The sequence below is a fragment of the Pogoniulus pusillus genome, chromosome 24 (assembly GCF_015220805.1).
Source record: "Pogoniulus pusillus isolate bPogPus1 chromosome 24, bPogPus1.pri, whole genome shotgun sequence".
In the NCBI taxonomy this organism is placed as follows: Eukaryota; Metazoa; Chordata; class Aves; order Piciformes; family Lybiidae; genus Pogoniulus; species Pogoniulus pusillus.
In genome coordinates, this window is record NC_087287.1 from 14,321,142 (window position 1) to 14,334,226 (window position 13,085).

Below are 13,085 nucleotides of genomic sequence, written 5' to 3' on the forward strand. Positions count from 1 at the left end.
CAGAAGCCTCCAAGCGAGGTAATTTCTAACTTAAGAAAATGACAGTAAAAAGATACACTGAGCTAATTTTTTTGGTAGAATCATTATTGAATAGTGGTATAAAGGCATCATACAAATCAACTTCCAAGACTAACTGGTTATTCACTAGTTAACCTTCAAGACAATATACAGTGGAAATTAGTATAAAACCAGCAAGGAAGCTGAAGTGAATAGTTACAATGCTGCTCCTGAAGTTGAATTCTTATTTTAAAAAAAATCATTATTAAGAAGGAAAAAATCATTATCTAACACTTCAATAGGGATAAAACATTTTAGAATTAAGTTACTGATGATATCAACTCTAACTTCAGATAGTAAATGCTCCAAAAAGCAGGAATGCTGACATAAATCACTTTTAAATCATGTATCTCCAGTGTGTTTGAAAGCATTTCAATAACGGAATTAATTTTTCATTCTTTAAAAATAGGTAAGAGGATTGAAAATAGGATTTGTTTCAAAACATACTAGAGAAAGTGCCATTTGAGTTTGATGTAGCAGTGGCTCTGGCAGCTGAGAAAGATGAATACATTCAGGTATTTTAATTGTGCCTCCATCCAGGTCTGCTATGATTACATCTAACTGTAAGGGACAAACAAAAACATTATCAGTACTGAATGCGGTGAGAACAGCTTACAAACACAACAGTTGCAATTTCATGAGCTGTACATAAGTCAAAACAAACATAACAGTATCAACTTTAACGGATGGTATGCTTTCAAAAAGGAAATACTCCAAATAACACATATTACTGAATCTGGCCATGGAAAGTTAACGTAACCCAAAGAAAGTGAAACGAGACCAGACTTTCAAAAGTGACCTGTGTTTCTGCATGTTCCCATTATGTGTTCAATGATTTCAGATATTGAAGAGGCTGACTGAAAAAAGAATACAAAGGAAATTGATCCATTCCATCCCATCCTGCATTAGAATGAAATAACTTGGTAGTCTCAACATTTTTACCAAAGAATCGATGCCTATCCCTTTTATCGCCTCCTTGCTTTGTATAAATGTATTTTAAACGTCTAAGAATTGTTCATATGCACACCTTTGGACCAAAGAAAAACTCTGCAACTGAACATCACAAATCACACTGTGACTATGAGTATATGTAAGACAGACATACTTACAAGCTCATGAATGTCATTGCGAAAGACAGAATGAACACCAATTATGAAAGGAGTTGGTGAGCTGAGAACTTCCAATAGCTGTGCAGGAAGAATTGGGATATACGGATAACTGCAAAAAGAAATAAAATCAAACAAAAGCTTCTGACTATCTTTTCACATAGGGCAGCTTCTGTATTAAAAAATAAAACCAAACAACCCCTCTCCAAAAAAAAAAAAAAAACCAACCAAACCAAAACAAACCAAAAAACCACAAAACAACCCTTCCTGTAAATCCCTACATTTTTAGAATTCCAAAGATGAGCAAATTAGAATCATAGAATCAACCAGGTTGGAAGAGACCTCCAAGATCATCCAGTCCAACCTAGCACCCAGCCCTATCCAGTCAACTAGACCATGGCACTAAGTGCCTCATCCAGTCTTCTCTTGAAAACTTCCAGGGACGGTGCCTCCACCACCTCCCTGGGCAGCCCATTCCAATGGGAAATCACTCTTTCTGTGAAGAGCTTCCTCCTAACATCCAGCCTATACTTTCCCCGGCACAACCTGAGACTGTGTCCCCTTGTTCTGTTGCTGGTTGCCTGGGAGAAGACGCCAACCCCCACCTGGCTACAACGTCCCTTCAGGTAGTTGTAGACAAGCCTTTGTAAAGCAGCATGCTGTTAAATGCACCTGTCATTTAAATTTGGAAATAATTCTATGATGTCCAATTTAGTGCAAACGAGTGTATTTTGCAAAACATGAGAAGCTTATATGTAGCTGTAATATTCATGTTACATAGACATGATGTTTGTCCACATTTTTTAGGTAACTGGAGAGGCTACAGTTACGGCCAACATTGGAATTTTAAACACACAGCTAATTTTTGGGCAGACACCTACAATTCAACCTTTTGTGCAATATCATGAATTAGAAATCTTTAAAATGAAATCTTCTGCTTTGCTATTGAAATGACAACTAACTCTTACCTAGAAAACACTGTATTGCAGATATTGTTTACTTGATTTTACCATTTAAAATAGTGTTTCCAGGTGAGCAACAGGAAAAATCTATGAAGATTCAAATAGCTTTGACACTACATCTTTGGTTTCAAAATGATGGATTCACATGTGGTTTGTTAGATAGGACTAACTTGTTTAGTCTCTGGTGACATTTGTCAGTGACTTAAAATTGTGATATAAACTAATCTAGGTGTTATAACTGCATGATTTTTCAGGTTGTAAAGAGCCTCAAGGAGATCATTTAGCCCAATGTAATGCTGAAAGGCAAGTCAAGACTGAATCTGTCCTGTGGTTCCTGAAATCTGCCAACTGATTCTATGATTCACGATCAATTAGATTTTTATTAAACATGTATACAGACTAGGACTTGTATTTGCATTCTTAAAAAACATTGCTTATTTGAACAAAATCAGCACAACCCCTTTTGTTAAGGAAAATGCAACATACGCTACAAAATTACTTGTAAATTTAGTCAAGGAGTTGAAAGAAAACTCAACTCACCTGTATTTAAGGGGAAACATTAGAGACTCCAGTGCCCTACAGGCATCACTGAGCCTCTGAAAACTTGCTGAATGAAAGAGAACCTTATTTTCTGTAAGCACGGCACAGAATAAGCTGAGCACATTTTGGATTCCTTAAAAGCAAAACAAAATAAAACAACATGACCATGTGCCAGAACAACAACCAAAATTAGATCAAAATGCAGGACTCTCAGGAGGAATTTTCAAAAAACATAGGATAAATGCATAATCTGCCAAACCCAACCTTTTTCTAGCTTTAATTTAACAAGGTCATCTTCCTTTCCATTTTTCAGGTTGCTAAAATGCTATCTGAATGTATTTCTACTTTTCAAACATATTGTATCTCATCTCTCTTTCAATACCACTTGCAAGGATTTCCTCTTCTCAGCACAAACCCCAGCAATGTTCAACAGTGACATCAACAAGTATTGTGTGTATCTTCTGCACAGCCTTCTGTGTATCTAGAATTCAATTCCGGTCAGTGATCCAGGCTTAACTTCTAAACATTTATGTACTTCCACGGGGAAAACCCTGTGAAACCATACTGTTGATCTGAAAAGAAAATGACGAAGGCTTCCTAGCAAAGGCATTCGTACTTAATCCACCAAAAGCATTCTAGCAGTCAAAAGGTTTTAAAAGGGCAGTAAGAGTGTGCATGCCATTTACAAGACATGTTGAGGAAGAGATGACTGTTTAAACAAGCCCCACTGAGTTTAGGGTAAGACCCATGAACCAGATGATGGCTGGGGTTTGTTTCGTTTTAAAGAGAATATAATTTACCTAGGAGTCAAAGCCATGTGCTTTCAGGGAAAACCAAAAATACACTTCCTTTGAAACAAAGTCCCATCCTGAGGAGCAGACATGTCTGAGATATGCAAGATATGCTGAAATTTATGAAATTTCCTGAAATATGCTGGAATGTATGATGTTTCCCTGAGGACACTGCTTGTGTTATCAGTGTGGCAGCCTGAATTACCTTCACAAAGCTACTGCTTATCTTAAAATAATCTTCCCAATAAGAAGTGTGACCACTGAGTGCCTCTACATTAATATCATAAATAACACTTTGTTTTGCTCAAGTAATTTTTGTTACACATGTTGACAATTTTTTGTCCTATGATGCTGTATGAAATTCACTTTGCTGGAGTAGAGCTTGATTCATAAATATAAAGGGATGAGAATTTCTAGAGTTGTGGAGAGAAAGTCTTAATTCTTATTATGAACAAGACAAACAGCAGCATAACGGCTTGTGCTTTGAATTCCATTCTCCAAAAACTCTAAGACAGACTCACAAAATCAAAGGCAAAGGCTTGAGAGGACTCAATGACCTAAGGCTTTGTTATAATGCTGAGTAAGCATGGCAAATATTTGCTGTTGTTTTCAGCAGCACAATTAATATTGTGCTAGTATAAAACAAACTGCTTTGTAATATACAATATAAGCATAATGTTTAAAACATAACTGAACTAGATTTGTCATGCGAATGAAACAGCACTCAGCAGTGGTGTTTAGAGGCTAACTTGAACAACCACAGCTTGTTTGAAAACCATTCAGTAAGAAATCAGAAACCTGAATTGCCCTTCTCATGCAAAATTGCCCTTTCTATGCAAAATTGTCCTTGTTCCTTTCCCAGAAGATTTTAAAGTTTGGTTTGGAGTAGTTTTTGTTCTTAAGTGGGCTTTTTTATACCATTTCATTCCACACCAAAAGTCTCATTAAAGACACCTAGGAATGTTAGTTTTTTTAAACACTGACACTTTTCCCCTATAGTCTTATACAGAAAGTCTCAAATAATCCTCTATAAACATGTAACATTCTGGCAGGTATAACTGAGGAAAATAATACCTAAAAAACTCACAGATATTGGTAACATTTGCACAACTGAATTATCTCAAGAAACTTCTGTTGTGATCAAAATATCTATAACTAAAGATTCTTGAAAGATAGTTTTCTGTTCAGCACATTTCAAAACTGCAACATAAGTTGAGAGGTAACAGTTATAAAACATTTTCTGGATGTTACTGACTTTGAATTAAACCAGTTCTCTACAGAAAGTATTCTATTTAAATCAAGCTATGTAAAAAAACATCCCTTTCTAGCTAGATGATAGTCTCTTGCTGTAGGTTATGACAATTCAAGAGTCTAGAAAGAACATCTTAATTCTAGTATCTTTAAAAGTGCTAAAACTTGTCCAGTACCAGCATTTTTCACTTGAAATACCTTCTGAATATAGGCTTCCTCATCAGATATCAAAATAATACACCATCTTCAATAGTACATGAGGACATAAAACCATAAAATATTTACTAACAAAACATATGAAGGAGGTGGAAACCAAGGTTTTGCTTATGTGTAGAGAGGACACTTGCAAGTACTTGATAGCATTTGAACTAGCCTTTTAAACAAAAGATGTGCATAACCCACTCTTTCTAGTGTTATACATAGAATCACAGAATCAACCAGGTTGGAAGAGACCTCTAAGATCATCCAGTCCAACCTATCACCCAGCCCTATTCAGTCAACTAGACCATGGCACTAAGTGCCTCAGCCAGTCTCTTCTTGAACACCTCCAGGGATAGTGACTCCATGCCTATGAAACCAAGACAAAATACTACAAGTATGGTGATGTTTTTGGTTCTACCAAAAAAACTGGGAACACATTGGCTGTAAAGCACAAGACCACACTCCCCTAGGGACTACTGAAATGACATGCTCGAGGATAGTTAAAAGAGGTAATGTTCGTGTTCATATATAGCATTAACCTGTATGCCTGTCTGATTTTTATCTTCACCACGCTAAGATCTTTGTTTCTGTAAAACTCAAGGGAAAAGCACAGCACAACAACAGATTTATCACCTGAACTCAACTACAGCAAGCCCAGAGTTTACAAGTTCTACCTTCCTCCCACAGTTTTATTGGAAGACAAAGGGACTGCTCCATTTGCCCTCCAGAAAACTATTTCTCTTTGTACCTTACTCAGCATCAATATAGTTCAATATTTAGGATGACTATTTTTAGCAACTGGCTCCCACATATGAACTTGATGCCCTATAGAAGAATATTTATTGCAAACAGATTTTTATAACATTCCACTACTTGTGTGTCTTATGATGTTGACTACATTTCCACTGAGTCCAACAGCCCAGAGATCTTCTTTGGCACCAGTTGCTTTCCTTTTCTCTCTCTCCTTTATCAAAATTTAATATCCTCTGTACAATACACAACAATATAAAAACAAATAAAAGTGTACAATAAAGACAACTAATCTGGAATTTTCTCATGTCCAAGATGATAGCTACTAACTCAACACAGAATTATTATTCCACATATACTTCAAAACATATGTTTCCAGGAATATCAGCAATATAATGACTGTGAAGGAAATTTTCATCTGAGAAAATCAAATTAATTATAAATACTAAGGTTTTTCAATACTCTCCTTTCGTAAACCATTTAAACCACTTGTGAAATTGACTAAGCCACCAAGGTGTTGTTTCCAGGCCTTGAATGTTGTTTACTGAAAAAAAAACCAGTTCTACATAATAGCCTGAGCACAGCTTCCTCATGCTACAGGACACAATCGTGTCTGTCTGTAACCTTGAACCGTGCACTGGTCTTCAGACTCCACACTACATCCGATGCTGATTTGTCAGGGCATAAATAGACAACATGAAAAACAACAAACAAGTTGATTTTTACAGATTACTCTTTTGCCATCTACAGACAGACATCCTGTAAAATATTATACATATGCTGGAAATTTTTGAATGGAGGCTTCCTGACCTTCACTGTTTTCAAGTATTTAAAGAATCTGTAATTTGTACTAAATTATCTGACATCCTACATCAACAAATGTATCACTCTGCCTGCTTCCTGTTGTTTAAGAATTTATTTAGACATGATTAAAAAAAACCCCAAACACAATGTGTACTTGACAAATTATTAACTGCCCTCTATATTGCATGAAATCAAAATATTATCACTAACTTCTTCAGACCTTTGCAAAGAGTTATAAACACAGATTTGGAAACTCAACTAGTTGAATACATTATTATGCCAATATGCCATTCTCCAATTACTGGACACAAGAAAAAGCTTGAGACAAAATAATCCATAATTTAACCAGACTAATCCAGGAAATGGGTCAACAAAGACTGAAAAGCCTTTCTGAAAGGCTACTGCAGAGTGCATAGCACAAGTTCTGTGCCAGGCAGTGTCAAGCTCTGAAGATAACCAGGGGGAAAAGTAGAGAAAAACAAAACTCTTTTCATTTTTATTTTTAGATGTAGCTGCACAGCACTGCTAATGAACAAAACATAAGCTTAAGCACTGAATAAGAGGCAACAGTTGTACTCAGATGCCCACGTAAGTAATTCTTGCCACACTGCATTCATTTTTCTATCGAAAAATGACACAACATATCCAGTCAACTGCATACAGTTAAGACAAACCCCCAGAATTGCTCTTATTCCGTTCTGGATCAATTCACCCTTAAAAAAGTATGCACTTTTGTTATTAGAGCAGGACTGCACTGCACACCATTTGCCAGACTTGCTCACAAATAGGGACCAACAGAGCTGTGCCTGCAGAGAGGTTTGTAAGGGTTAATTTAACCTGCTTTCTGGCTGGGTAACAGAGAATATGAGTCAGATAACTTTCCCAAGAGATTAACTTATTTGGTCCTTTTGTCCGGCTAAGGAGGAATCACAGAGCCCTCAGCTAAGACTCCCTCAAAGAATCAAACAATTCATAAAGAAAAGTGCTTGTACACATAGAAGCAAACATGGGTATTACACATAGTACTGAAATCAAAACATATTTTTAGAGGTAAACCTTATATTTTAGAACTGAAGCAAGGGCAGTTAGGTATTTGAACCATGAATGTTGCATGTTCTTTGCAAAAGAAGGCTTCTCCACAAACCAGCCTTTGGGGAGGGTGAGAACAGATAAAGAATACCTTAAAATTCAACTGATTATTAAGCAGTGTATTAAAGAGACTGTGAAAATTAGTATACATATATACATATATAAATAAAAGATCTCTTCAGCTGATGGATACACATTCCTACCACTATTGGTCCCCCAAATCTTAACAGTATCAACTGTGTTGTCAAGGCTGAGTCAAGCAGATGGTTGTCATCCAAACCCAAAATTGCACAGGCACAAGGAAACAGGGATTAAGTGCTGTATATGATCTACTTAGGAAGACAAACAGTGATGTCTCTCATTTGCATGTTGTTAACACTTCATCATTACCAATTTCATCAAATCCCTATGCAGACTTTCTTAAAGGAGCAGCAGGATCTCTCTGAATTTCTTGAGACTTCAAACACAACTGCCAATACACTGGATGAACATAATCAAGATTTTTTATTTCAGGAGTCAGTGACAGAGCTAAAGACAACTAATAATAAAATATTTAGATAATAAGGTCTTCATCTCTGAAAAAGGTAAGTGCAATACCATTTCCTATGCACAGTTTTAAAGCTATACATATACAAAAGTGAGACTAATATACTCAGGACTTATATGAGCATGGTGAGTGAGTTTTCTCAATAAAGAAGACAAATAACGGCTTCATACATAGAAAGTACTCACATGACAGGCAGGTACAGGCCAAATTGGAGGCCTGTGAAGGAGAAATTACTTGCAATTGCTGACTTGAGTTATCAAAAACAGCTAGTGCAATTTGCCACCTCTACAAATCAATTCATCCATGGTAAGCCATCTGAAAGTTGAGGACTTTTGTTCAGCGATCATCAGGCATTTTACACTTCAAAAAGAGCATTAAAGATTTTTCAAACAACCCAATTTTTGGGGTTTTCTTACAATTTTATGATAGCAATCAGGAAAATTGTTCTGACAAAGTTGTATTGAGTTTTCTAAGCACAGACTCAAAGCTGTGGCAGAGTGAACACAAAGCAAAGTTACAACCATAACTTCTAAGAGACTTGTTCATTAGCTTCTATGCAGATTTCCAAAGTATCCAGTGTAATAGGAAGTGGCAAGTCGAAATGAAATCATTATGCTCATTCTGAACTCCTACAATCCATGAATTGCTTGGGAATAAAGCCTGAAAAAATTTTACACATAAGTGGCAGTCTTTTTATGGGACTTAGAAATGAAATGCAGGTAGCATCAGAAACCTCGTACAGTGACATCCACTTGCAGATACCAGCATATCACAGAACCTCTTGACACCTTAATCTTCATTTACTTATAGGCACTATGTGAAAACCATAATTACTAAAGGCATGAAGTCAGTTCATTTCACTTTGACCAACACAAGGAGGATATAAAATAATGATTTTTTACCTTGATGGTGGATATTTTTACCATCTTTGTGGCTACAGAGCAGCAAGTGTCAAGTGATCTGAACTAAACTACAATAACTACTATCAGATAAACAGCTTATTTATTTACATCAAATTTTAAAAGCAAGTATTTCACTTAGCTAAAAATAAAGCTGACAGGCAAAATGGAGAATCAGGCACACAAAATAATGAGTAGCTGCAATATGACAAATACATATGGAAAAGACTGCCATGTATAATGGATGGTAAAATATTCTTAATAGAAATACTGCAAATGAAATTGTGTTGGAGCAAATGGAAATGGATATTCATAATTTGACTGGATTCACTTAAAGCAGAAAAATGCCCTTTAAGAAAACACTGTGGAGTGACAGTGATACCATTGTGGTCCTTAGAAAGGAAATATTTAAGAATGAGAAGAGTATTGTCATTCTTGAACCATACACAGGAAAAATGGTCAAGGATGCAGGACGAATTGCAAACCTATCTGTTTCCTGTCTAAGGACTACAAAGTCTTTCTCAAGGGGCATAACTACAGATGCACTATATTAATGTAATCAACTAAATGCAAAGACAAGAACAGAGATGGCTGATGAGGATATTCTGCTAAGAGCTATCTTCAGCCACTGCTGGTTGAAATTCATGGAGCTTAAACCCACAAATATTCAATTAAGGAAACTGAAATACTGCAACCACGAAAATTTTCAGAAGATGCTTTACTTTCCTGAAAGTCTGTGTTTGCATTCCCTGCAAACACTTGGTAATCTTTAAAAAGTAGTTCTTTGTGACACAGTCTGAGGTTTTCCTGACCTCCTGAGATAGTCATACCTCATCCTGCACTGCAACTAAACAGAAATCATAGAATGGTTTGGGTTGGAAGGAACTGCCAAAGGTCATCTAGCCCAACCCCCCTGCAGTGAGCAAGGACATCATCATCTGATCAGGTTGCTCAGAGCCTTGTTGAGCCTCAATTTATCTCTGATGATCTCCAGGGATGGGGCCTCAACCACCTACCTGGGCAGCCTGTTCTAATGTTCCACCACCCTCATGCTGAAGAACTTGTGCCTAATATCCAATCAAAATCTACTCGTCTTTAAAACCGTTGCACCTCATCCTGTGAAGAAACAGTTTCTCTTCAGCTTTTTCTCTTCATCCTTCAGCCCTTTCAGGTACTAGAAGGATGCTATTGGGTCTTCCCATCTTGATATTGAACAACCTCAGCTCCTTCAGCCTGTCCTCATTGCAAGATCAGCTTCCTGATCATTTTTGTGGCCCTCTTCCGGACCTGCTCCATCAGGTCCATATCCCTCCTGTGTTGAGGGTTTCAGAACTGGATGCAATATTCCAGGTGAGTTCTTACCAGAGCAGAGCAAAGTAGCAGAATCACCTCTTTTGACATTGTGGCCACACTTCTTTTGAAGCAGTCTAGGATGCCATTTGCCTTCTGGGCTGCAAATGCACATTACTGGCTCATTTCCAGCTTCTAATTCACTGGAACTATCAAATCCTTTTCTCCAAGGCTGCTCTCAATTTTATCATCCTCCAGCCTGTATTAATATCTAGGATTACTTTGACCTAGATGCAGGACCTTACACCTTGCCTTATCAAACCTGATGAAAGCTAAGACTGTAAAAAATATTTTATAAGAATATATGGAATGAAATTTCTATATAGTTGTATTTCCTTTCTTTTCAACACAAGTATTAACACTGAAGTTTTGCAATTTAGAGAGTTGCAAGGTTTTATGATTTAACTGTTACCAAGTTTGTTTCAGAATTGTAAGAAAAGTTATTTCTGCATTCATCCAAACAGAAGTAGAAAGCAAAGTTATCTGTTCCGAGTAAGATCTGCTTCAGTATTTTCTATAAGCAAAGATAAGCTTTTACCCTTCTAAAATTTGTCTATTTATTAGACATTTGCTTTTTGGAGTTTACATTCTGCTTATCTCTGAAAAACAGTAATTTCTTTTCACTCTTCTGAGAGGTGTTTTCTGAAGTCCTACTATAAACAGAAAATTACTCTCAAGTATCCCAGAGAAATTGACACTTAAATATGAAATTCACCTCACTGTTCTACAGGAAAGAGTAATATAGAATCTTCTTATTTTTTATCTTATTTGAAAAGCTTCTTATAAAAAACACTCCATTAACTACAGTAGTTTACAAAATACACAGCTCCAAGTTTCTTTAATGGTAGTATTTCCTTAAGTCAAATAACTGTGCTTTCTAAGACAGAGAATTTTCTTAGCATTAACTACTGTATATTGTCTCCTTAAAGGAGGCATTGGTAATGCACGGTTAGGCTGGATAAAAAGCAAGCATCTCATTTTGTGTGCTGCATTATTTGTGAAACAGTGAACGGTGCAAGAAATACTGCTCACTGCCTCCCAACACCTTTCAGAATTCTGTCTGACACCACAGCATCAGCGTTACACCAGCAGATGACAGTGCTCAGCATATCTACATATGCACACCAGATGCAAGCCAACCGAGCAGCATGCACTGCAGGAATAGTCTAACATGACCCAACTGCAAGCTGCTCTAATGGCTGTTATCGAAAGAGATGGTCTTATCCCACCCACCTGCTGCTGACTCTTTCTCTACAACTGCATTAAAGCTCATGAGAGCTAGTTACGGCTGGAAGATCTGTTCTCATGGTAGAACTTGGCTACTGAACTGATTTAACCATAGCACCAAAACAGAACCTGAGACCGCTGACAGAAAAAGTGACTTTCTCTCCTAACACTCTCAAAAAATTTTCTGTTAACTTGATGAGAGAAAAATAGCTCAGCTTGCATCCATGCCTAGCCAAGTACCACTGTAGAACAGGTGGGGCAGGACTGTGGAACTGGAAATGGACATTTACAAACATGACCAGATTCCTGGTAGTTCATGTGGCTGGAAAAAACAAAGCCTCCACTAAATTAAGTTATTTAGGAGTGCAGAAGAGTTCCCATACAAAATTCATGGTTGCAATACCCCATTATTTCCAGCAGCATTTAAAAGAGTATTTACTTTTTGTTCTGCTGTTGCAGCAGTAAGGGCCCCTTAGCACTAAATGCGGTATCAAATCCCTTGGTAATCTATTTGTTCTCTGACAGACTACACAAATCTACTTGGAAAGCTTAAATGGCAAATTGTCTTTTGCTGGGTTATGGAGCTAATCACAGCTCAGTGGCCACTGAGATTTAAATTGAAAGTACAATATAAGCCAGCAGCATCCCTTCATGCAACATGTGGTGCCAGGTTCCACAGGCTGGAGAGCACACAGTTTATTAAGATCAAAGAGTGATTAGAAGTATCTTCATTACATACTTTAAAAAAACTCCTTAATCTAATGACACATGCCGCTGAATTCAAATATACAATACATGGCATCTCACGGAAAGAAAAGAAACTGAGTTGGGTAAAAATTTTGTAGACAATCTGACAGATGTAATCAAAGTTCTGGTTGGTATCATTGAAGTCTCATAACAAATGTGAGATGTGAAAAGGGCATCACAGTGATGCTTAATGCATGTCCCAGGTTACAGGTTATTACTGTATTGGAAATGCTGCACTGGGTCATTTCAAAAGCAATGAAGATTGTATTTCTTACTGCTTAGCTGCCCTTAGAATATTTCTAAACATAATGAAATATTAAAACATAAACAGTCCTTGCTCTATGTTGAAGGTACTAGGATTTTCTTAGTCAACAAGTTGAAGCCAGCTCACTCGCTGACTGTGCAGTGACCCTTTCATAATGTTTCCCAGCCATACAAATACACATATATATTTATCAGGAATGTCATTTCCCATTTATACAGTAATTCAATATAGTCATTTGCTGGCATGAAGTGCATTACATGAGAAGCTGAACACTATACCTCCTCTAAATCAGAATTAAAATGAGAAACTATTACATTACAGAAAACATTCCTCAAAGTGTCAAATGCAGTCAAACACAAAAATTTTGGGTATTTTAATATATCCTGGATTTAGAAATATGGGACTGAAGGGTCTATAAGCAGTGAAAGAGTCCAGATTTTTGCCATCATAACTATAATCAGACAATCCCAAATTGATCAAGCCTCATCTTAAATACAGT

At 36.8% G+C, this 13,085-nt stretch overlaps 2 protein-coding genes across 8 annotated transcripts in view; one reads left to right on the top strand and one right to left on the bottom strand.

Annotated features, from left to right (window-relative positions):
- Window positions 1-13,085, bottom strand: part of SBF2 (SET binding factor 2) — a 195,226-nt gene that overhangs the window by 77,998 nt on the left and 104,143 nt on the right. For all 7 annotated transcript variants that reach the window (XM_064163718.1, XM_064163720.1, XM_064163723.1 and 4 more), the window contains exons 7-9: window positions 2,666-2,798; window positions 1,167-1,275; window positions 505-618 (exon numbers count right to left, since the gene is read on the bottom strand). In XM_064163718.1, the coding sequence (XP_064019788.1) occupies window positions 505-618; window positions 1,167-1,275; window positions 2,666-2,798 (356 nt within the window). The remainder of the gene's footprint in view (window positions 1-504; window positions 619-1,166; window positions 1,276-2,665; window positions 2,799-13,085) is intronic.
- ADM (adrenomedullin) overlaps window positions 11,067-13,085 on the top strand; it is a 115,135-nt gene continuing 113,116 nt past the window's right edge. Inside the window, exon 1 of the mRNA XM_064163725.1 lies at window positions 11,067-11,070. The gene's annotated coding sequence lies outside the window, so the exon portion shown is untranslated. The remainder of the gene's footprint in view (window positions 11,071-13,085) is intronic.